Source organism: Schistocerca piceifrons, chromosome X (genome assembly GCF_021461385.2).
Source record: "Schistocerca piceifrons isolate TAMUIC-IGC-003096 chromosome X, iqSchPice1.1, whole genome shotgun sequence".
Classification (NCBI taxonomy): domain Eukaryota; kingdom Metazoa; phylum Arthropoda; class Insecta; order Orthoptera; family Acrididae; genus Schistocerca; species Schistocerca piceifrons.
In genome coordinates, this window is record NC_060149.1 from 898,231,521 (window position 1) to 898,254,951 (window position 23,431).

Here is a 23,431-nt window from a genome sequence, read left to right on the forward strand (position 1 = left end):
CCGTTAGGCCGTCTTCCGCTCACGCCCCAACATCGTGCAGCCCGCCTCCAGTGGTGTCGCGACAGGCGCGAATGGAGGGACGAATGGAGACGTGTCGTCTTCAGCGATGAGAGTCGCTTCTGCCTTGGTGCCAATGATGGTCGTATGTGTGTTTGGCGCCGTGCAGGTGAGCGCCACAATCAGGACTGCATACGACCGAGGCACACAGGGCCAACACCCAGCATCATGGTGTGGGGAGTGATCTCCTACACTGGTCGTAGACCACTGGTGATCGTCGAGGGGACACTGAATAGTGCACGGTACATCCAAACCGTCATCGAACCCATCGTTCTACCATTCCTAGACCGGCAAGGGAACTTGCTGTTCCAACAGGACAATGCACGTCCGCATGTATCCCGTGCCACCCAACGTGCTCTAGAAGGTGTAAGTCAACTACCCTGGCCAGCAAGATCTCCGGATCTGTCCCCCATAGAGCATGTTTGGGACTGGATGAAGTGTCGTCTCACGCGGTCTGCACGTCCAGCACGAACGCTGGTCCAACTGAGGCGCCAGGTGGAAATGGCATGGCAAGCCGTTCCACAGGACTACATCCAGCATCTCTACGATCGTCTCCATGGGAGAATAGCAGCCTGCATTGCTGCGAAAGGTGGATACACACTGTACTAGTGCCGACATTGTGCATGCTCTGTTGCCTGTGTCTATGTGCCTGTGGTTCTGTCAGTGTGATCATGTGATGTATCTGACCCCAGGAATGTGTCAATAAAGTTTCCCCTTCCTGGGACAATGAATTCACGGTGTTCTTATTTCAATTTCCAGGAGTGTATTATAGTGCCATGAGCAAATGCCAAACTTACCATTCTCCTGAGCAAAACAGCTGGCTTCCAGGAAGGTAACTTCTCTTTCAGCATCAAGGTCCTTCTTATTTCCAACAAGCAAAATAACTATGTTTGGACTGGCAAGTGATCGTGCATCTGACAGCCAGTCTGCCAAAGCATTGAACGAATCACGATTTGTGATATCGTATACAAGAAGAGCACCAGCAGCACCACGGTAATAGCTCCTTGTAACTGATCTAGAAAGAGATACAGTTTGTTGGTTTCATATTTCAAAAGTAAAATGAAGCTAATTAACTTAAATACAAGGTGTTACAAAAAGGTACGGCCAAACTTTCAGGAAACATTCCTCACACACAAAGAAAGAAAATATGTTATGTGGATATGTGTCCGGAAATGCTTAGTTTCCATGTTAGAGCTCATTTTATTACTTCTCTTCAAATCACATTAATCATGGAATGGAAACACACAGCAACAGAACGTACCAGCGTGACTTCAAACACTTTGTTGCAGGAAATGTTCAAAATGTCCTCCGTTAGCAAGGATACATGCATCCACCCTCCGTCGCATGGAATCCCTGATGCACTGATGCAGCCCTGGAGAATGGCGTATTGAATCACAGCTGTCCACAATACGAGCACACGAAGAGTCTCTACATTTGGTACTGGGGTTGTGTAGACAAGAGCTTTCAAATGCCCCCATAAATGAAAGTCAAGAGGGTTGAGGTCAGGAGAGCGTGGAGGCCATGGAACTGGTCCGCGTGTACCAATCCATCGGTCACCGAATCTGTTGTTGAGAAGCGTACGAACACTTTGACTGAAATGTGCAGGAGCTCCATCGTGCATGAACCACATGTTGTGTCGTACTTGTAAAGGCACATGTTCTAGCAGCACAGGTAGAGTATCCCGTATGAAATCATGGCAGTGAATCGAGGAAGTACAGTACATACTGACGAAACTAAAATGAGCTCTAACATGGATATTAAGCGTTTCTGGACACATGTCCACATAACATCTTTTCTTTACTTGTGTGTGGGGAATGTTTCCTGAAAGTTTGGCCGTTCCTTTTTGTAACACCCTGTATAAGTACAGATTGAATTAGAACTGCTGAAATACAATGAGTGAAGTTAATATGAATAATGCATGAGGAATGTGATCTGCACATGGATGTCAGGATTGTGGCTAGGAGGGATGCATCCAGTGGCTAGCTGTTAACAGTAGCCCAGACATGTGCCACCAATGAAGGTGAAGAGAGTCATGTGCAGGTGAGGACTAATTTAATGGGAGATAATTTATTCTCTTATGGAAGTTTTTGTGAGACAGAAGTGAGTGATTATTATGCATGAGAAAGAGTTTTAGATGGGAGTGTTGAAAAAATGTTTTACTGTACTTTCTGACACTACAACCACAAGTTCTCTGAAGTATTTTATGGGAATATCACCAGTGAGGGAATGGATTATATGGAGGACTGTGGCTTACCCTTCCATGTATACTAACTGAACTAAAATCACTGAAATGGAATGAATGAAGCCAATGGAGATTTAACTAATGAATACGCAATGGCATGAAATCCATTCCAAAAAGGATGACTGCCTCTAATGATTCCTTCCTATTACTTCTGAATACTGTAGTCAGATACTATCCCACATGATATGCAGAAATTGTACCACCGCGAATGGGCTTTAGAGCAGACTCAGGAATGTTAATATCTCAGGAACATTAACATTAACACCTCAAACAAATCTGTTCAACCGGTGACGCTATTTCCACATACCCTGTGAGAGAACCTCTTCTTACAGTTTACTTCAATACACATAGTCATGGTCACATTGAAGTTGTTTATTTTTTGACGACCGTTTCGATCTTCTAAGAAATTGTCTTCAGATCTTACATTCCTTCATCTACAATGAGAATAAACAACCTAAATGTGATCGTGAATGTGTGAACTGAAACATGTTACAATATTAGAGAGATCGCTGTTTTTCCTGGAACAATGTTCCAAATCATTTCTCTCCTTGAAGTATTTGGAAGTAATAGAAAATTCGAAATGGCATTATAGGTGTGCCTGGAACAACTAAATGGTTACAGCAACCACTTGAAATAAACGGCACAGTGACCACTTTAAATAAATGGCAGAGTCCTGGTCTGCTACAAATTTTTGGGTGTCATCACATATTGAATAAAATTTCCGAAATTTTTTCACCGATTCCATTTCACACAACTGAACCTTAATTATATTTCATTCCCTATTGACTCAGCCTGCAAAACAACTCTACTACCACCAATGTACATCTCATGTAAGGATCATGAAGACAACATAAGAGAACACAGGACTCCTGTGGAAGCATATAAACAGTTGTTCTATTTGTGAGTTGAAGAGGAATGGAGATGGCTAGCAGTGGTACAATGTACCCTTGCCATGCTCCTATGATCACTTGTGGAGTACATATGTAAATATAGAATAAATGTTTACTATCAAACAGTTTATAGCAGCTAAGTAAGTCACTAGGTGGTGGAACATGTTGCTGAATACAATACTGATGACTGTTTCCTTAACAGAGTCTGTTGATCCTTCTTCAGCCAAATAGCTACTTCAAAACGCACATGATGGAGATGGAAGATAAAGACGGACAATCGGACAGCTGTCTAAGTGTAGACACGGAAAGAGAGCAGGTTACCTGACTCGCCGAGGCCAGCGTGAGGCAGCTTGAAGCAGCATGGAAAATTTCTCTGTCTCATCTAATGAGCCAGCACACAATGGCAGCCAGGTGGCAGCACCAACTGGTGCAGAACCGTGCCTGCCAGCAAGCCAGAATGTATGAGACATGGTTTGCCAGCCTTTGGTGCCACAGGTTGGTGATGCTCTGCACTAACAGAATCATGGTGCACACCCTGCAACATTTCTCAAACAATTTTACAGAAACTATTCAGGGTAAACAAATGATTTTCATGTTACTTATAGCTTTGTATGTCAGCTTCATGATGAAGTGTCTATTATTTCATAAATGATCATAGTTATTGCGATTTTTCACATTTAAGTAAAACAATGCACAAATTCTAAAAGTTTGTAATGAAAGGTCACAATGATTTTGCATTAGGTGCATATTACATCATACATTGTTTTGTATAAAATTTAGCTAACATACCAAATTTTTCTTTAGAACTGGGAGGAGGTTTCTATCTCCAATACCAAGAAAATTTGTTTTATGTAATACACTCAGACTCGAGCACATGTGCCCGATGTTTGGTTGGTTGGTTTAAAGGAGAGGGGGCAGGGACCAAACTGTGAGGTCATCGGTCCCTTGTTCCCGGTAAAATAATTACACAAGGGAAAGAAGAAAAGAAAGGAGACATACAGCACAATAACAGGAGAATGGAAGAACCAAAAGAACGACAGAAGGACAACCAACACTACTATGGACAAAACAGGAAAAGAAAACCACAGAGAGAAGCAAGAAACAGGTAGAGGGGATAAAAACAAGAGAGCAGATGACCATGGCTGGCCAACCACAAGAATAAAAAGGAAAAGCCAGCCACTCTGCGACACATTGAAACAGCGAGCCTAAAAGCATTAGAGTGGACAACACAACCCAACAAAGGACATGCACGAAAACTTATAAAATGTAAAACTAAATTAGCCAATGAGGCATTGTCAGCTAAAATTAATGGCAACGAGTCTGGTAACTGAAGAGTCCGTCGCAGGGCGGACGAAGACGGACAGCTCAACAAGATATGGGCCACTGTCAGCCGGGTGCTGCACCGACCTCAGTAGCCATGTGTCACCCAAGTGTGGCCAATACAGAGCCGACAGAGATGCCCGCATGGAGGACTTCCACACATTCGTAGTCTCCTTAATGGCACACAGTTTGTTGTGCATACTGAGGTAATGCCACTCAGTCTCTCAAAGCTGCAAAACCTTGCGGCATAGTACTGAACTTAAGTCAGTTACAGAGAAGCTGATCTCCATAAGTGGTTTCCACGTAGCCTGTTTGGCCAGCCTGATGGCAAGTTCATTGCCCAGGGTTCCGATGTGACCTGGGGTCCAGACAAACACCACTGAATGACTGGACTGTTCCAGGGCATATAGATGGACTCCTGGATTGTCACTACCAAAGGATGACAAGGGTAGCACTGGTCACCAGCTTGTAGGTACCTCAAGGAGTCAGTACACAGAAGAAACGACTCCCCAGGACATGAACGGATGTGCTCAAGAGCACGAGATATAGCCACCAGCTCGGCACTGGAAACACTACAGTCATCAGGGAAGAAATGCTGTTCAATACATCCTCCACGGACATATGCGATGCCGATGTGATTGTAAGTCATTGAGCCGTCAATGTAGTGTAAACCACTTCATGGCCTCGGTACATGTTAAGAATCGAGAGGAAGTGGCAGCGGAGAGCTGCGGGGTTAAATGAATCCTTAGGGCCATGTGAAAGGTCCAGGCAAGGTCGCAACCTACGTGTCGCTGATGCAGGAGATGAACCGCCATGGGTGGGAAAAGGAGACGGTAATTTGGATGTGCAGGAGAACTACAAACGTGTGCAACATTACTGGCTGCAATGGAGGGACTCCGGCATCCACCAGGACGCTGGTCACCAGACTTGTCCAAAAAGCTCCTGTTGCTAGGCAAATGCCACAGTGGTGCACTTTGTCAAGTAAACGCAATGCTGAGGGTGCCGCCGAAACATAAACCAGACTCCCATAGTGAAGGCAGGATTAAACAAGGGTTCTGTAGAGCTGCAGCAGCGTACAGTGATCTGCACCCCAGTTGGTGTTGCTCAGGCAGTGGAGGGCATTGAGGTGCTGCCAGTACTTCCACTTAATCTGATGAAGGTGAGGAAGCCAAATCAATCAGGCATCGAAAACCAGTCCTAAGAATCAATATGTCTCCACTACAGTGAGTGGATCATCATTCAGGTAAAGTTCTGGTTCCGGATGAATGGTATGAAGCGGACAGAAGGGCATAACACACAACTTTGTTGCCGAAAACTGGAAACCATGGGCTACAGCCCATGACTGCCCACTGTGGATGGCTCCCTGTAGGCGCTGCTCAGCAACATCACTACTGCTAGAGCAGTATGAAATGCAGAAGTTGTCTGCATAGAGAGAAGGTGAGATGGACGGCCCTACAGCTGCTGCTACACCATTAATGGCTACTAAAAATAGAGATACACCAGAGCCTGCAGGACCCCATGCTCCTGGATATGGGGGGGAACTATGGAAGGCACCAACTTGGACACAGAAAGTACGAAGCAACAGGAAATTTTGGATAGAAATCAGAAGTGGGCCTCGGAGACCCCACTCGTATAATGTGGCAAGGATATTACGTCGCCAGGTCGTGTCATATGCTTTTCGTAAATCAAAAAGATGGCATCCAGGTGTAGGCGTCTGGAAAAGGCTGTTTGAATGGCAGAGTCGAGGGACACAAGATTGTCAGTGGTAGAGTGACCCTGGAGAAATCCACCCCAACATGGGGCAGTAGGCCACGAGACTCCAGGACCCAACCCAACCACCGACACACCATACATTCCAGCAGTTTACAAAGAACGATGGTGAGGCTGATGGGCCAATAGGTATCCACATGAAGCAGGGTTTTACCGGGACTGGACACTGGAATGATGGTGCTCTCCCACCATTGTGATGCAAAGATGCCATTGCACCAGATCCCGTTGAAAATGACGAGGAGATGTCGCTTGTAGTCATATGTGAGATGTTTAATCATCTGACTGCGGATCCGATCTGGGACAGGAGCTGTGTCGTGGCAATGTGCAAAGCCCCTGAGGAGCTCCCACTCTGTAAATGGGGCATTAAGAGGATTTACTGTGGCGTGTAGTGAACGAGAGGACTTTCCCTTCCAGCTGCCATCTGAGAGTGCGAAAGGCTGGGGGGTAATTCTCTGTTGCACAGGCTCGAGCATAGTGCTCATCAAAGTGCTCGGCAATCACAATTGTGTCGGTAAATAATACACCATTTATATTAGCACCAGAAACACCTATTGGAGTCTGGTACCCGAAAACAAGTTTGATCCTTGCCCAGACTTGGGAAGGTGATGTATGGCACCCAATGGGTGAGACGTATGTTTCCCAGCACACCTGCTTCCTTGTTTGATAAGTTGGCGAATGGGGGAATGGAACCATTTAAAGGCTATTAGGTGCTCCACGGAAGGGTGCCACTTACACTGCTGTAAAGCTCACCGACACTCCTTAATTGCTTCAGCGACTTCCAGCAACCACCAAGGGACTGCCTTTCGCTGGGGGCACCCTAAAGAGTGGGGGATCGCGTTTTCTGCCACAGAAATGATTGTTGTAGTCACCTGTTCAACCATCACATCTATGTTCCTGTATGGGGGAGATTCAACGGAGATGACAGACGTGAAGTTTCTCAGTCCGCCTTGTTTAAAGCCCATCTGGGCAGGCGTCCATGGGTCTGACGGGCAGTGACAAGAAGATGGAAAAGTGGTCACTACCACACGGGTTGTCATTTGCTCTCCAGTGGATAGATGGGAGAAGTCCTGGGCTGTAAAGTGATAAATTAATGGCCGAGTAACTACCGCGGGCCACACTGAAATGTGTAGCGGCCCCAGTATTTAGGAGGCAGAGGTCAAACTTAGACAGTTAAGTTTCGACATCTCTGCCTCGGCCAGTAAGCACAGTGCCACCTCACAAGGGGCTATGGGCATTAAAATCTCCCAAAAGTAGGAAAGGTTTAGGGACTTGATCAATCAGTGCAGCTAATACATTCAGGGGTACTGCACCATCTGGAGGAAGATATACATTGCCGACAGTTATTTCCTGTGTCGTTCTTATTCTGACAGCCACAGTTTCAAGAGGGGTTTGAAGGGGCACATTTTCACTACAGACTGAGTTTAGGACATAAATGCAAACTCTACCTGACACTCGATTATAGTCGGTATGGTTCCTGTAATATCCCTTATAGCCGCAGAGGGCAGGGGTCCACATTGTCAGGAATCAGGTTTCCTGGAGCAATGCAGAAAGCAGGTGGAAAGCTTAACAGTTGCCGTACCTCAGCCAGACGGTGGAAACACCGACTTATTGCCTGAGCAGTCTATATCCATTGTGTCTGAGGGTCTGGAGAGATTTAGGTCCTCAGCGGACGCCAGAATCTCCACCTCGCCACTCTAAATTGGCACGCAGCTCATCGTACGACTGCAAAAGAAGGTCCCTGTGAAATATAATACCCTGGACCATGTTTAAGCTCTTATGGGGCGTGATGGTTACAGAAACATCCCCCAGCTTGTCACAAGCGAGTAATGCCTATGACTGGGCAGAGGATGCTGTTTTGATCGAGACTGACCCAGATATCATTTTGGACAAGCCCTCCATCTCCCCAAACTTGTCCTCTAAAATGCTCAATAACAAACTGAGGCTTCATCATCATGAAAGATTCCCCATCAGCTCTTGAACAGACAAGGTACCGGGGGCGAATAAGAGCCGACATTCCTCCCATGGTGTGGCCAGGGAGGGGAACGATTTGGAGTCGTACTTCTGTGCGTTGAATTGATGGGCATCTACCCCTTGGCATACATGAGGAGTTAATAGCGCAGGCATCAGCAGAGCGATCCATGTGTTGTCAGGGGGCTACAACCAAAGTGTACATGGCGGCACCACCACAACGGACTGGCTACTGTGCTGGATATCAGGCGCAACCATGCAAACAAGTCCATTACCATCGTCAGCGTAGAAAACGATACTGCACAGTTGATGGAAAAATACGCACCCAGGAGGGTGACCTCGTCCAACAGTTGGAGAGTGAGCAGAAGTGCAGACCCACGTGGACAAGGATGCGATAGGTCTCGGCGCATGATGGACACGATGCACATGTAAGGCGCCCTTCCCCAATTGGCTCGCTCTTCGGGAAAATTTTGAAAAATAGAGGTCAAACCCTACAGGGGACTATCACATAAAGGCCAATACATGAGAGATTCCTTTTAGTAACCTCTTACGACAGATAGGAGTACCTCGGGCCTATTCTAACCCCCGGACCTGCAGGGGGACATGCGCCAGTGATAAACCAGAAGTAAATATAGATTTTTTCAATGAAATAATTTAATTTTTAAGGACCATCGATAGCTGGTGAAACATAAGTGAAGAAATTACACGTTTATTTTTATACCAAGGACGTGGTTTTTCATAAGCTGTTGACCTGGTATGGCCTTAGTTCCTCACTTAATAAACCGCTGTTTCAGGAGTCTGTCACAATAGCATCTGCACTAGCATGTCAGCGAGGTGGTGGTGTGTAAACTCCACTGTATTTTGGCTCAAGAAGTAAATTTTAACATGTCAACAAGAAAAATGTAGGTTTTTAGTCCAAACTCACTACTGATTACATCGCTCAAAGGGAGAAAACTGGTAAGAAGTCTGGGACAATTAAATCACTCCTGTTACAATTTCAGTGGAATCCTGTAGCCCGGTGTGTTTTTTGTAATGAACAGCTGGTGCGGAAACTCAAAGAATTTTCTTTCTGCACTTCAATGATCTGAGAAATAAGAGAATAACAAAATTCACATCAAATAGCACACCATTGTTGTTACGGTGTAAAGTGAAGTGCCGGCTCACCAGTCGGCAAAAATAGAGCAGAAAGGGCTGTGAAGAAGACTTCAGCCAACTGAACGCTGATTGACACCTCTCCAGGACAACAACGCGACAGCAGTGACTTCTTTGAGAAGAGAACATAAGCACCGTGCCTGACTGGCCATGCCTCAGATCTACAGCAACGTGAAGACTTGCAACTAGGACAGAAGCATCAAAGCTCATTACTTGGCTCGTACATTTTATGTAGCGTAAACTTGGAATTATTATACTGAAGAGATTTCTTATTTTGTTTGTTTCCTAACACTTAGGGAAGTACTGTATTTTTTTCTTTTGCAATAAAATTCATGAATACAATTTTTTTGAAAGTTGTCTTGATCTGAGAAAGCAGGTTTCCTGGACACCCCATATTCGACAAGGAGGCAGTATTCAACAACTGTTTTGATCCTATGAGTAAAGGATTAAACATATTCACCTTAAATATCTTTTAGTTCATCAAAGATACTGATAATCTATTTTCCGCTTGACAAGTAGTGAACAGGATTCTACAGGTCATGAGAGTGACCACAACTTCAGAGTTATAAATGTATTATATTAACAAAAACTACTATTCCAGAGCCAAAAGAAGAATAGTTATATTCAGAAAAACATGGTTAATTTCTTTTATGAGCCATGTGCAACTACTCATCAACATGAGAATAGATAATATCCTTAACATATCAAAAGATATTTGAGATGAAACAGCTCAGCAATCACTTTTAATGGGGATAAGAACAAAAAGATTGTGCACCATGTACTGTGAATTCTTTTCATTTTTCTCAGAGCACGGATGTGTAGAAAGAAAATACCTTGATAAATTTCAGTACCAGCTGCTCATTGTTAAAAACACACTAGGTTACAAACTTCTGAAAATCCAACAAAAGCAGTGATTTGTTTTTGCCTGACTTGTTAACCTTTTTTACTTAAGGGAAGTGGCATTAGTGGTGAATTTTGAGTAGCATCTACATTTTTATTTTCTTGCTGCCATGTTAAAATTGCCTTATTTTGCCAAAACACAGCAGTGTTTACAAATATTCATCACACTAGCAATCTAATGTAGTTGAAATTGGGACAAAAGTGGCAGGAGGGGGGGGGGGGGGGCAGGTCAGTAGTTTATGAAAAAACCCATTCTTTACATAAAAAAATAAACTTGTCATTTCTCCACTTAAGTTACTGCACACACCACAGCAATTTTTGTTTCACCAGCTATCAATAGCCCTTAAAAATCACATTGTTTAATTGAAAAAATTTATTGTTATTTGAATAATGAGGCAGATAATGAAATTTCAGAAAAATACTCTCCTCTTTGTATACTATCATTTTCCACAATTTTGTTTCAATACCTCAAACATTATGTGATACAAGGGATGTTATGAATATTTCATTCTGGCTTTATCACTGGTGTGTGCACGTGCACTCTAAACTGAGTGAGTGACAAAAATCAATTATCTCAATATTGGAGACAGGCACCTCGTCCCAAGTCTAAAGAAATATTTTCAATGTGTCAGCTAAATTTCATATGCAGCAACATATGATGTAATATGCACCAAGTGCAAAATTATAGCAATCCCTATTTTTCATTGTAAACTTTTAGAATTTCATGCAGTGTCTTACTTAATATCACAATAACTACGACGATTAATAAAATGATGGGCACTTCACCATGAAGCCAAATATAAAGCTGTAAGTAACATAAAAATTATTTTTTACCAAATAGTTTATGTAAAATTGTGTGAGAGAGACTGCAGAGCTACCTGAGTATGTGCACCTTTCTACTCGTAATGGCAATGCTGCACTTTGACTCTCAGGCTAACCAGCCTTCTCTGTGTACAACCGTAGGTGCGTATAACTGCACTCGAAAGAGCAGCGAGTCAGCATGCAGACTACTGACTTACTTTGTGTTCTTACACTAACACCTAAATTCAAGGTACTGACTTATCATGATGATCTGTTTTATCCCGTACTACACACTGTTATCCCTTTTCTACTCTTCCAATTTTTCTCTTTCTTGTTTTCCTCTTTGCCTTTCCTTTCACCCTTCACCAATTTTTTTCCTTTCTTGGTATCAGTCATCCGTCCACAAGAGAACAGTGAATACCAGAATCAGCACAGGACTCCCTGCATGTAACAAGTATTTATAAGACAAGTGCAGGACTCTGTTATTTCACCTGTGTTTAGGCTCTCTGGGGAAAGAGTTTGACACAGAAAATCAAAAATCATGGGAGGGGGGACGGTCAGAGGAGCAGCAGTAACAGTTTAGCTCATAACCTCAACTACACAACTGAGGACGATCTCAAGCAGATTACTGAGAATGCTCTGCATTCTCATATATATATATATATATATATATATATGCCAAACTTTTGATGATATGTTCTGTTGAATGTGTAACAACATGTGTGAGTGACCCATTACCTCTCAAGGTTACTCCAAACACTGCAGCACAGACTGCAGCTGAATGTTACTTGCATTACTGATTTGCTGAAGCATTCAGAATAATATTCAAACAAATGAAAATGACTTATAAAGAAGCATTGGTAGAGGTAAATGCGCACACATAAAATTAAATGCTATGTGTGAAGTTTTTAAGCATCGAGATGGATAAGAAACTGAAATAGCACCAGTAAGTTGGTAAGTTAACCAAGAAACTTGGTTATGTCTGTTTTACACTTAGAAATTTCTCCGATCGTGTTGACTCGCAGATGGGATTTGCTAGCACACTTTCACGCAATACTATGTGATGGCATAATGTCCTGAAGTGATGCAGCTAAAGTAAACAAGCAGTATGTACTCTACAGAAGTGTGTAATTAGAATATTGTTTAAAGTTGATAACCGAACATCTTGCAGAAGCCTTTACAAGGCTGTTGGGATTCTTACATTCATGTGTTAATGCACTTACTCCCCAACGGTCAACTGTATTTGTGGTTAATAACATGATAATTTATCATGAACTATGAAAATCACAGCCACAATACTAGAAGTGAAATTAATTTCCACTTAGATTGTGTGTACCCGTAATGTTCAGAATGGCATTTAAATTCCTTGGCAAGTAGACAGGAAATGACAAATCACCAGAAAACCAAAATCGAGTAAAAGAGTATCTTATTAATGACTTGTATGACTTATTAGTATATTTGTACCTGAGGTTGCAAATTCCAGCTAATACTAACATTTGTATTATACAGATTTTTAAATTATCAAGTATATAGGCTGTCTGTAATCAGCAACGTCACATAACTCCTTAGCATGAAGTAGTAGATGAAACACCAAGTGAGTAGTGCACGAGGACGTAACTTGAAGTTGTTTACTTGTTCCACAACACTGAAGGCTTTGCTTCATTATGGGATTTGTGCATGAACTAACTAACTGTAAAGACACTTGCCCTCCTCCTGTCTTGCACACTGTCATCATTTGACTGTGCTTCTTTAGCCAATATTCTCCTTGTAGACATGCTACCTCAAACCACCTGGCTTTTATATTCTCATATTACTGGTTTAGGAAAACCTCAGAAATACTTCTCTTTTGACGACGTACCATCCAGATCATCAGTTATACATTTAGATTTAGAATTTTATGCATAGTTCAATGAAAGGTAATATATCTCTTGCGTGGTGAATTTTTTTCTTCTTCAGTTAAATAATTTAATTTTAATTACAAAGGAGTGGCAATAGTCTCACAAAGTCCCATGTGTAAAAATTAAACTGAAAATAATTTTTGTTTCAATCAGGTTCAACTTTCCACAAATATGATCACTGAGGAAGATGGTAGAAACGTGAGAGACACAACCAATTTCCCACGCATTCTTAGAATAGTATGGAAGTTGTATTTCAATGTAGAATCCTGTTAACTTTGGATTGCGTTACAAACTATCTGCCATAAAAAATGAGTAGCTCCGATGTTACGGCATTTTTACACATAAATAATGGAATAAAATACATTACGAATAATATTTATTTATACTATGCAAACAACCCTCAGTAAAAACAGTTAGTGTTACTGAAATATTCTTAAAGTATTGTACAATACCTGATTTACAGAAACTAGACAAGTAGAGCTAGAGCTAGAAAACTGAAGAACTGTTACAAAAATAATACTTAAATGCTATGTTTGTGCAGCAATTCAGATAATTATTTCACCTGAATCTTTCTTGACCTGCTGTGTCCCATATTTGTAGCTTCACAGATTTTCCTCCAACATTCACTATTTTAGATCCAAACTCAACACCGATCGTGTGACTACTTTCATCCTTAACTGAAACAAATTTTATAATTATATTCTGAAACAGAAATTAAATCTCAAACATTTCTGTATGTGATGTTTATTGTAGTCACACTATAGTAACACTTGTATTTGTTTACTGATTTTTTTAAAGACACTCTGAAAGGGGAGATCATGAAATATATGATTTAGACAGTCCAACCAGAAACAATTTCCATAGTTTTCCCAAATAAGAAAACTGAAATAAACACTTCTTTTTGTAGGAAATATCATAAGAGGAAAAAGAATGTGGTATGCATAGGTAATCAGAAAAATTTTGTAACTTCTTACAAATTACAGTGTGCCATGAATGATAGGGGAAAAAAAAAACAGATGTTCCAGTCCTGAAATTCAACATAACTTTCAATTCTAACGCTTTTCTGGGAACATGACTGACACAACTTTTCAACAGAAAACAATAATGAAAACGAGTGTACATGGTACTCTGGGCCAAAGATTAAACAGCACTGTTTCAATGTTTATTTTTTCTGTTCTTAGTAGTCAAACAGTGCTTCAACTAGGAAATTGGCTACCATTAATAATCACCACTGAAATCATGAACAGACTGCTACCTCTTTTTTCAAGAATACTTGTACAATTATCACTATCCACTTCCACTGGAAATGATGTCAATAGTGAACACTTATCATGCAGCAGCAGTAACAAAACATATATAAGTTGCTGAATTTACTTTTACTCAAATTGTTATTGAAATAAAATTCATCACTGTAGGTGTAGGAATTATTAGTTCCACAAGGACTTAAAATGACACTACAGTGCAATTATAACAACTTGCAACTTTGGACGTTACAGCCTGGTGGACAGGACAGGAAGTTATTGCTGACAGAACACCAACAATGACCCAGCATCCCCAACTGACAAATCAGGAAGTTATGCACATGCTACACTGGGGTGACTAAAGTCATGGGATATCCTAACATCTTGCCTGACTTCCTTTTGCCTGGCGTAATGCACCAACTCGACATGGCATGTACTCAACAAGTTGTTGGAAGACCCCTGCAGAAATATTGAGCCATGCTGCCTCTGTTGCCATCCATAATCATAAAAGTACTGCTGGCACAGGATTTTGTGCAGGAATTGACCTCTTGATTATGTGTCATAAATGTTCGATGGGATTTGTGTCTGGGTGGCCAAATCACTCACTCGAATTGGCCAGAATGTTCTGACATGCTGCACTCTCACCCTTAAAAATTCCATTGTTGTTTGGGGACACAAAGTCATGAATGGCTGCAAATGGTCTCCAAGTAGCCAAACATAACCATTTCCGATCAATGATAGGTTCCGTTGGACCAGAGGCCACAGTCCAATCCATATAAACACAGTCCACACCATTATAGAACCACCACCCGCTTGCACAGTGCCTCGTTGACAACTTGGGTCCACGGCCTCGTGCGAACTGTGCCACACCTGACCCCTACCATCAGCTCTTACCAACTGAAATTGGGACTCATCTGATCAGCTCACAGTTTTGCAGTCATCTAGTGTCCAACTGATATGGTCCCAAGCCCAGGAGAGGTGCTGCAGGCGATGTAGTGCTGTTAGCAAAAGGCACTTGCATCGGTCACCTGCTGCCACAGCCTATTAATGCCAAATTTTGCCACACTGCCCTAACTGATAGGTTCATCATATGTCACACAATGTTTTCTGTGGTTATTTTATGCAGCATTTTTTTTTCCTGTCAGCACTGATGACTCTACACAAACACTGCTGCCCTTGGTTATTAAGTGAAGGCCGTCGACCACTTTGTTGTCCAGTGTAAGAGGTAATGCCTGAAATGTGGTATTCTCAGCACACCTTGGAATACTAAATTTCCCAACAACTGCCTAGCTCCAACTACCATTCCGTATTCAAAGTCTGTCAATTCCCACTGTGTGGTCATAATCATGCCAGAAACCTTTTCACATGAATCACCCAAGTGCAAATGACAGCTGTCCATGCTCCCCTTTTATACCTTGTGTGCGCGATACTACAGTCATCTGTATATGTGCATATCAGTGTTCCATGACTTGTCACTTCAGTGTATTGCACGCCACTATTACACAGTAGTATGTAGGGTTGAGTATCAGGTGCTTTCATGCTCCTCAGCTCTCGTGAAATGTACCATACTGTGAATTCATCAGCTGTCGCTGTGACCTAGTGTTTTTATATTAGCACTGTGTGATGTGCGTACTGTAAGACCTTCGGTACACACACCATCAGATTATTTGACTTGTCGCTCTAACAAAGTAGGCGAGTGTCAGCAATAGGTCTCGTGGTCTTATGGTGGCATGTTTATCTTCTGCTGTTAGGTCAGACGATAGAAATGCCACTTGCACGCTTAGAGTAGCAGATTGACGGTGACCAACTTTAAACAAAACTTGATTAATTTTCACACACATTTATTAAAATAATAACAATCATAAACCTTACTTAACTTGATTCTGGATGCTATTTACAATTGACAATCTGCAGTTCCTTTGGTCTTGGTACGTTAATCTTATTCTCACATATCTCTGATACATGACAAAGTGTCTATACATTTATCTTCATGGCTATGTACAGGAATATGATAATCTTATTAGGAGCAGACTGAAACTTGGCTACAGACTAACGCAGACTGACTACTCGGAGGTCTGTACACTCGTTATAATACCTCACGCGTTCAGGTATCACTGCGCGAGTGTGATCCGCGAGAAGAAAGGGTTCTACGTTAGCAGCAATCTCATTGGCTGCATGACATATTAATACGCGGATCGGCGGAAGCAGAAGTTGGTCCGTCTCTAAGACAGCGCCATCTCGTAGTGCGGAGACGGACGAGCGATGCGCCAGCGCTGTTGTGCTTAGCGGAGCACGCTCTAGTGGGAAAGTTGTGTACGCGCTGACTACGCAGAACTAGGTACACAACACACTGTTTTAACAGTAATTTTGTCAAGTCCCAACACCAAGTTTTGTCATAAAAAAGATTATCTGAGAACACATTTGCCAGCTTCTACAGGTATTGAAGGGAGTCCCTTTCCACAGAAAAGGGTGTGAATTTGTGTGCTCTTAGACTGAGCACTGCCAACTGGATTACAACAGTGGGGTGTTCAATGTTAGAAGTTACAAGAGTACTGGACAGAACAGTAACTGGACATAACATTCATAACTCCACAATGCTGAGAAGAGGAAATAATCAGGGGAGGAAGAAAGACGAGAATGATGAAGCATCATCAGACCATTCTCTCCTGGAAGCATGGGGAAAGGCTCTCCTGGAAGCACAGAAAAACAAAAAAAGGATAAAACAGGTGGGTAACCAAGAGGAACACATTCAGCACAATGTAACATGAAGACATGTATAGAATCACCATCATCATCATCATCATCATCATCATCATCATTGCAAGGAGTACCCTATGTTAAACAAACTTCTTTTTAGTCTCAAAGAAACATAGTTGTTTAATGAGATTAAACTTGTCTCTTAAAAAGTGTCTTAACTGGCTTGGTTCTTAGAATAAAAAGATTACCATCAAGAAAACTGACAGACAGGCCTGGTGATACCTGTATCTGCATGCTGTGAGAAGCATTCTGTTCGAAGACTTTGTGTACCTTGACAGAAAGCACAGCAAAAGCAACGACCAAAGCACTGTTAGGAAGCATGGCATGATAATTGGACTTTACGCTGCCTCAGCTCATGGCTTCATTCCAAACTGTTTATTAGGGTTCTATTCTGGGAAATGAAATGAGTATTGTGAGAAAATGAATACCACAGTCTTTTACGGACTGGCTTTTTCATTTCCTGTTCCAAAATATCCCCCTCCCCCCCCCCTCCTCCAGCATCAATGATGGGCTATTTTGTAGTTAGGGCAACCACAGTTTAGATTACACATTATTACCGTAAACAAATTTTCAAAAATTCTGCAGAATAATCTTAAAGAATCATTTGAAAAAAATTGTGAAAACGAATGAAATTTATTCATTGTCACATTAGTTGTATACGGGATCTTTTATTAGGCAATGTACCATTATGGGAGTATATTCAGGTGAGAATCTGTGCTGGCCGCAGTGGCCGAGCGGTTCAAGGCACTTCAGTCTGGAACCATGCGGCTGCTATGGTCGCAGGTTCAAATCCTGCCTTGGGCATGGATGTGTGTGATGTCCTTAGGTTAGTTAGGTTTAAGTAGTTCTAAGTGTAGGGGACTGATGACCTCAGATGTTAAGTCCCATAGTACTTAGAGTCATTTGAACCATTTTGAGAATCTGTATTGACTACTTCTTTTAAATGAAAGGCTGTTAATACATAGCATATAACAGCAACAAATAGGTACTGGTTTTTACTCACCGATTTTTGCTTCATAAGCCTAGAGAGAATGTACGATGTCCCAGTGTTTGAGTTATGAACAGATTAATTGCATTAGCTCGTAAAAGGTGGATCACTGAATGGCTAAACTCTGAATTTATACACCATAATGCGAATGGTGAAAGTGTCAATAATCACGCTCAAATAAAATACCTTGGAAACAAGAGCAAATCCCTGCAAATTAGAATATACGGGACAGAAACAGTGGTAATTGATACTCCTGCTCCAATAAAATGCTTATGGAGTGAGAAATAGTGGTAACAGACACTGTGTAGTGAAAGATATCACTGATTCGAGGTCTAAAAAGTTGACTCATTACTAAACGTAGCCCTAGTGAAAGAGGATTGCAGCTAGCACATACGAGATCTCCGCCAGGTGGATACAAACAGTTTACATAAATTATCTACAGACAAAAATGAACTGGAATTTTTTTAAACCGACTTCAGTCCAGCATAAACAGAAAAAAAATGGGGCAGCAAGAGAACACATGTTAACCAGGAAGAATTGATAAGAAAAAACTTTTCAGAAAGTTCAATTAAACTGTGCTAAACCTCTCAGCACACAGAACATGTTAGCTAATACTGATGTGGTGCTCTACGAATTTTGTGACATAACTTTCTGCTATTTCTTGTTGAGAAGCCATTTTGTCATGTGAAACACAAAATAAGTTCTGCAATAGTTTGCCAACATAAAGTAGAACCAACAGGAAGCAAGAACGCTCCCAAAACCACAAGCAGAAAGCAAGGTGCCATACTGTACTTGCCACATTGAGTAGAGGCCCATATTCGGTCGGTATTACGTTATATGTTACTCCCTATAAATATGTGCTGTTTCTAACCAACAGCACTTTGAATGTCACTAGAATGAGTGATTATTGGTACAATTTACTGTAATAAAATGACTGGAAAGGTTATGTTGATGGTTAAAGGACTTTCATATTTAGTTATTTTCGCTTTGTAACTCGTGTATCATGACCCACTGAAGACTCATGAAAATTTGTTGTTCTTTAAAGATTTCTTATAATTAAATGTCAATGACGTTTCAATGATCAAAGCATGTAGAAAACACTTATAAAATTCGAGGTCACTGAAAGCTGAGTTTCACCGTAGTGTACTTGGTTGAGGCATCACGGCACGGAACCGATGGTGGAACAGTACAGGGTTCACATCATCCTGTATACAATCCCCCCCCCCCCCTTTCACATTTTCTAAAAGGTTGTGGGACGTTCCTATGAAATTAATAGAAATGATTTGTGTAATATTTGATGTTATGTACATGTAAGTGCACACTCTGTCAGGCATGAGTTTGTTCGATTTGGTGAACTTTTATAAGCTGATATCCTTACCGAATAGATATATATCTTTTATTTTTGTCTATTCACAGATATTTAAGTTTTTATTTATATATGTTACAGACAGAACAACATAACTAGCATGTTCTCAAGAAAGGAAATGTGCGTTTTAATAGAGCTAACATTGGAATTCTACATACGTTGATTATCATGAACAAACTGCATAGTTTGCGAGCCAAATAAAGCTGACAACTGCTGTTGGACTTCACAAAACAATGTTAACCAGTTTGTTCCCTGTGCCGATGGCACTGTTGTCTCGTGACACTGGATATTGTGTTAGCATGCATGTCAACGTTAGCTGCCTCATCCCCTGTGACAACAGCTTTAAGACAGTGATGAAGGAGCTATGAAAGTTTAAAGTGGTCATATAATGATAGGTTCTTGCACCAGGCTATTGAGAGTCCATCTTGTATGGTATCCATTACAGTGGGTTATTGTGACAGTCACGTGGTAGAAGAGGTCACACAGAGGTACTAATATGAACTGAACACATGCTGAGCAGGCATAACGTGACACGGCACAGAGAACAGATTGCCATTTACTCTGTGAATAACTGAAAACTGAGAATCATATTAGAGGATTAAATGATAAATACACAAAGCAAAAGCACTGTGGTGATTGAATGAATTTGAAAGTATAAACAGTATGAACTTTTTTTTAAAAAAAATTTGAAAAATATTCATTGTTTCTATATTAAGCAGGCTTTAAAACATCAATACATATCTGGTATGCAAGATCTGAAGATGGCGAATTTCTGGGAGTTTGGGCAATCAAAATTAATCAAAATGCTATGGTGTTTCAACTCAGTTTGGTTTATCAAGGTGTGGGTGGCTGACTGCTTCAAAGATCTCAATCTGCACTTCTAAAATGTTTAAGGTGCTCCCTTTGTTTTCTTTAAATGTTGTAGTAGTTGCGTCTTCAGTCCAAAGACAGCTTTGATGCAGCTCCCCATGCTACTCTATGTTGTGCAAGCCTCATCTCCGAGTGACTACTGTAACCTACATCCTTCTGAATCTGCTTACTGTATTCATCTCTCAGTCTCTCAATCTCTCTGCACGATTTTTTACCCCCCCACCTCCCCTTCTCCCTCCCCCACACTTCCATCCAGAACTAAATTGGTGATCCCTTGATGCCTTAGAGTGTGCCCTTCCAACCAATCCCTTCTTCTAGTCAGGTTGAACCACAAATTTCTCTTCTCCCCAATTCTATTCAGTTTCTTCTCATTTGTTATGTGATCTACCCATCTAACCTTCAGCATTCTTCTGTAGAACCACATTTCAAAAGCTTCTTTTCTTTTCTTGTCTAAACTATTCGTCGTGTATGTTTCACTTCCGTACATGGCTACACTCCATATAAATACTTTCAGAAAGGACTTCCTGAGATCTAAATCTATACTCAATGTTAACAAATGTCTCATCTCCAGAAACACATTTCATTATCCTCATTTTGCTTTTGTTGATGTTCATCTTACATCCTCTTTACGTAAAACTTTTAAATTATTCTCCATACCAGAAATTGTGTGTCCTGTTTTGTGGAAATGCGAAGCAATGGCAGACTTTGGAGTTGGCCAAACTGTGACATACCGTGTCATGTATCAGCTTATAGTTCCCGGGTGCCAGTGGCCATGGCAAAAAATTGGTCATAAATATGGGTGGGTACAGCACTGTCTACTTGCAGTGCCCTTTGCATTCAAAAACTTCCAATAATGTGGTTGACACATACTTATCTGAAACTTTAGTAGTCATTTTGTAAGCTATATAAGCACTGAGCCTGAAGGCATTTTAAAGTCAGTCTGTTCCAAGATTTAATGGTGCAATGATTTAGTTTTGTGAATAAGTAAATGGACTGTGAAGTAAGACAATTAACAATGATTGCTGATTAACTTTTTTTATTTAAGTGCCACATGTATCATTTAATGTGTGTCAGACTGTTGTAGGTTAGTTATGCTATACTGCACAGTGACTATCTATCATAATATAATTAGAAGGTGCAGAATGTGTGTATCTAGCAAAGGAGACTTAATTACTTAATTAAGAGATGGACTGTCCATAACTAATTCAGTGAGGGGTGCCTGACAGTTATAGAAATAAAACCTGTGAAACCAAATGTATGTGTCAACCACATTATTGGAAGTGGAGGTTTCCCAAAGCACTGCTCAGAATTTTAATGGAAACATTGAACTACTAGAAGGTGTGCACAAGATGGGTGCCTCATATGCTGACTGAGGATCACATGCGGCAACCAGTTGATGCTTCCCGCGCATTTCTTCACTGCGTTGCAGCCGAACAGGACAACTTTCCGGACTCAATTGTCATGGGTAACGAAACCTGGGCATACCACTTTACACTTGAGACCAAGCAACAATCGTGCTAGTGGCGGCATCCTTCGTCGCCATAGCCACGGAAATTCAAACAAACACAGTCTGCCGGTAAAGTCATGACAATCGTTTTTTGGGATCAGAAAGGGGTATTGTTGGTCGACTTTATGCCAACTGGGGCCACAATTAATGCTGATAGGTACTGTGAGACTCTGAAAAAACTCAAACGGGCAATTCAGAACCGGAGAAGAGGAATGTTGAGCAAGGGTGTACACATTCTCCATGACAACGCTCGCCCACACATCACTCGGCAAACTGTTGCTCTCCCGCAACAGTTTCAGTGGAACATAATCACCCACCCACCCTATAGTCCTGACTTGGCGCCCAGTGACTATCACCTGTTCCCTAGGTTAAAAGAACATTTGGCTGACTTGGCGCCCAGTGACTATCACCTGTTCCCTAGGTTAAAAGAACATTTGGCTGGAAAGCAACTCAGCTCCGACGATGAGGTGAAAGAAGAGGTTGATAACTTTCTGAACAGCATGGCGGCAAGCTGGTATGACACGGGCACAAAAATGCATTGACAGAAATGATGATTATGTCGAAAAATAGCTAAATTTTCAAGCTGTAAACTGATGTACTTATATATTAAAAAAAAGGAGTCCTTACTTTTGGGATTACCCTCGTATTTCATCACAAGGGCATCTACCACAAATCTGTAAATTACTAGATATGATTTCGCAAACTTGGTTGGTCAGAACGTTAGAGTACATGTTTTTCATATTGAGAGAAATCACATTGGTATCTGTAGGAATAGATATCTGTGACCAATTAGAAATTAAATGCTCCCTATTGCATATTGTATATTTGATAGGACGTTTGTTGTATTTATTTAAATGCTGTCTGACAAACCCAACACTGCCCAGGAATTCATTTTGACAATTTTCTAAAAGAAATGAAAACAAAAAATGAAACTGTATCGGTAGCGTACAGTTTCTGCATGCTGGGTGCAGCTGTTTCACATGTCTGCAACACAATTTTGTAAATGTCGCTATGACAACACCTCTTCATACCTCTATAGATAGCTATTATTTTTGCCTAAAGCCATTTGCACTTTGCAGTTGAAAGCTGTCAAAAGTGGTGCCATGTTTCTAGGATTTCCTTAAACTGACTAAACTGTATGAGTGTCGTGGTAGTAAAGAATACATGTATTAAAACTTCATGCACCATGAGGCATTTTTTCACACATCTCAGTGTTTATGATGTCACATCTCTTGAACTATCTGTTGTACAACAATATATTTATGCAGGTACATTCAGTGGCATATGTGGATACTGTCTGTGAACTATATTATGAATATTGTTAGTAGCAAAGAAGTAATAAATTTAAACGTCAGGCATGATGCAACAGTTTTCCACACATCTCATTGTTTATGAAGTCATTTCTCCTGAACCATGATAGGTTGGTGGTTCTTAGCCCAACATCTATTGTTGCCTGATAGTAAGGGTTGGGTGGAAACTGATCCTGTGGTTTAGGAGGAGATGTGGAACACACACATACATCCAACCATTTTTATAATATATATGGATGTTGACAGTATTTTTTCAGATTGGCATCAAACTATATTTTTGCACTAACAACTGGGAGACTAGTTGAGAGCCTGCAACCAACCTGTCTGCATGTTAGACACATTGGGCCTACACTTGGAGTTATCGTCTGCAGTGCGGTTTTATATGACAACAGGA

General features: G+C 41.3%; 1 protein-coding gene across 1 annotated transcript in view; it reads right to left on the reverse strand.

Annotated features, from left to right (window-relative positions):
• Positions 1-23,431, reverse strand: part of LOC124721429 (ras-related protein Rab-4B) — a 107,854-nt gene that overhangs the window by 63,606 nt on the left and 20,817 nt on the right. The window contains exons 3-4 of the mRNA XM_047246403.1: positions 13,561-13,675; positions 855-1,072 (exon numbers count right to left, since the gene is read on the reverse strand). Of these exons, the coding sequence (XP_047102359.1) occupies positions 855-1,072; positions 13,561-13,675 (333 nt within the window). The remainder of the gene's footprint in view (positions 1-854; positions 1,073-13,560; positions 13,676-23,431) is intronic.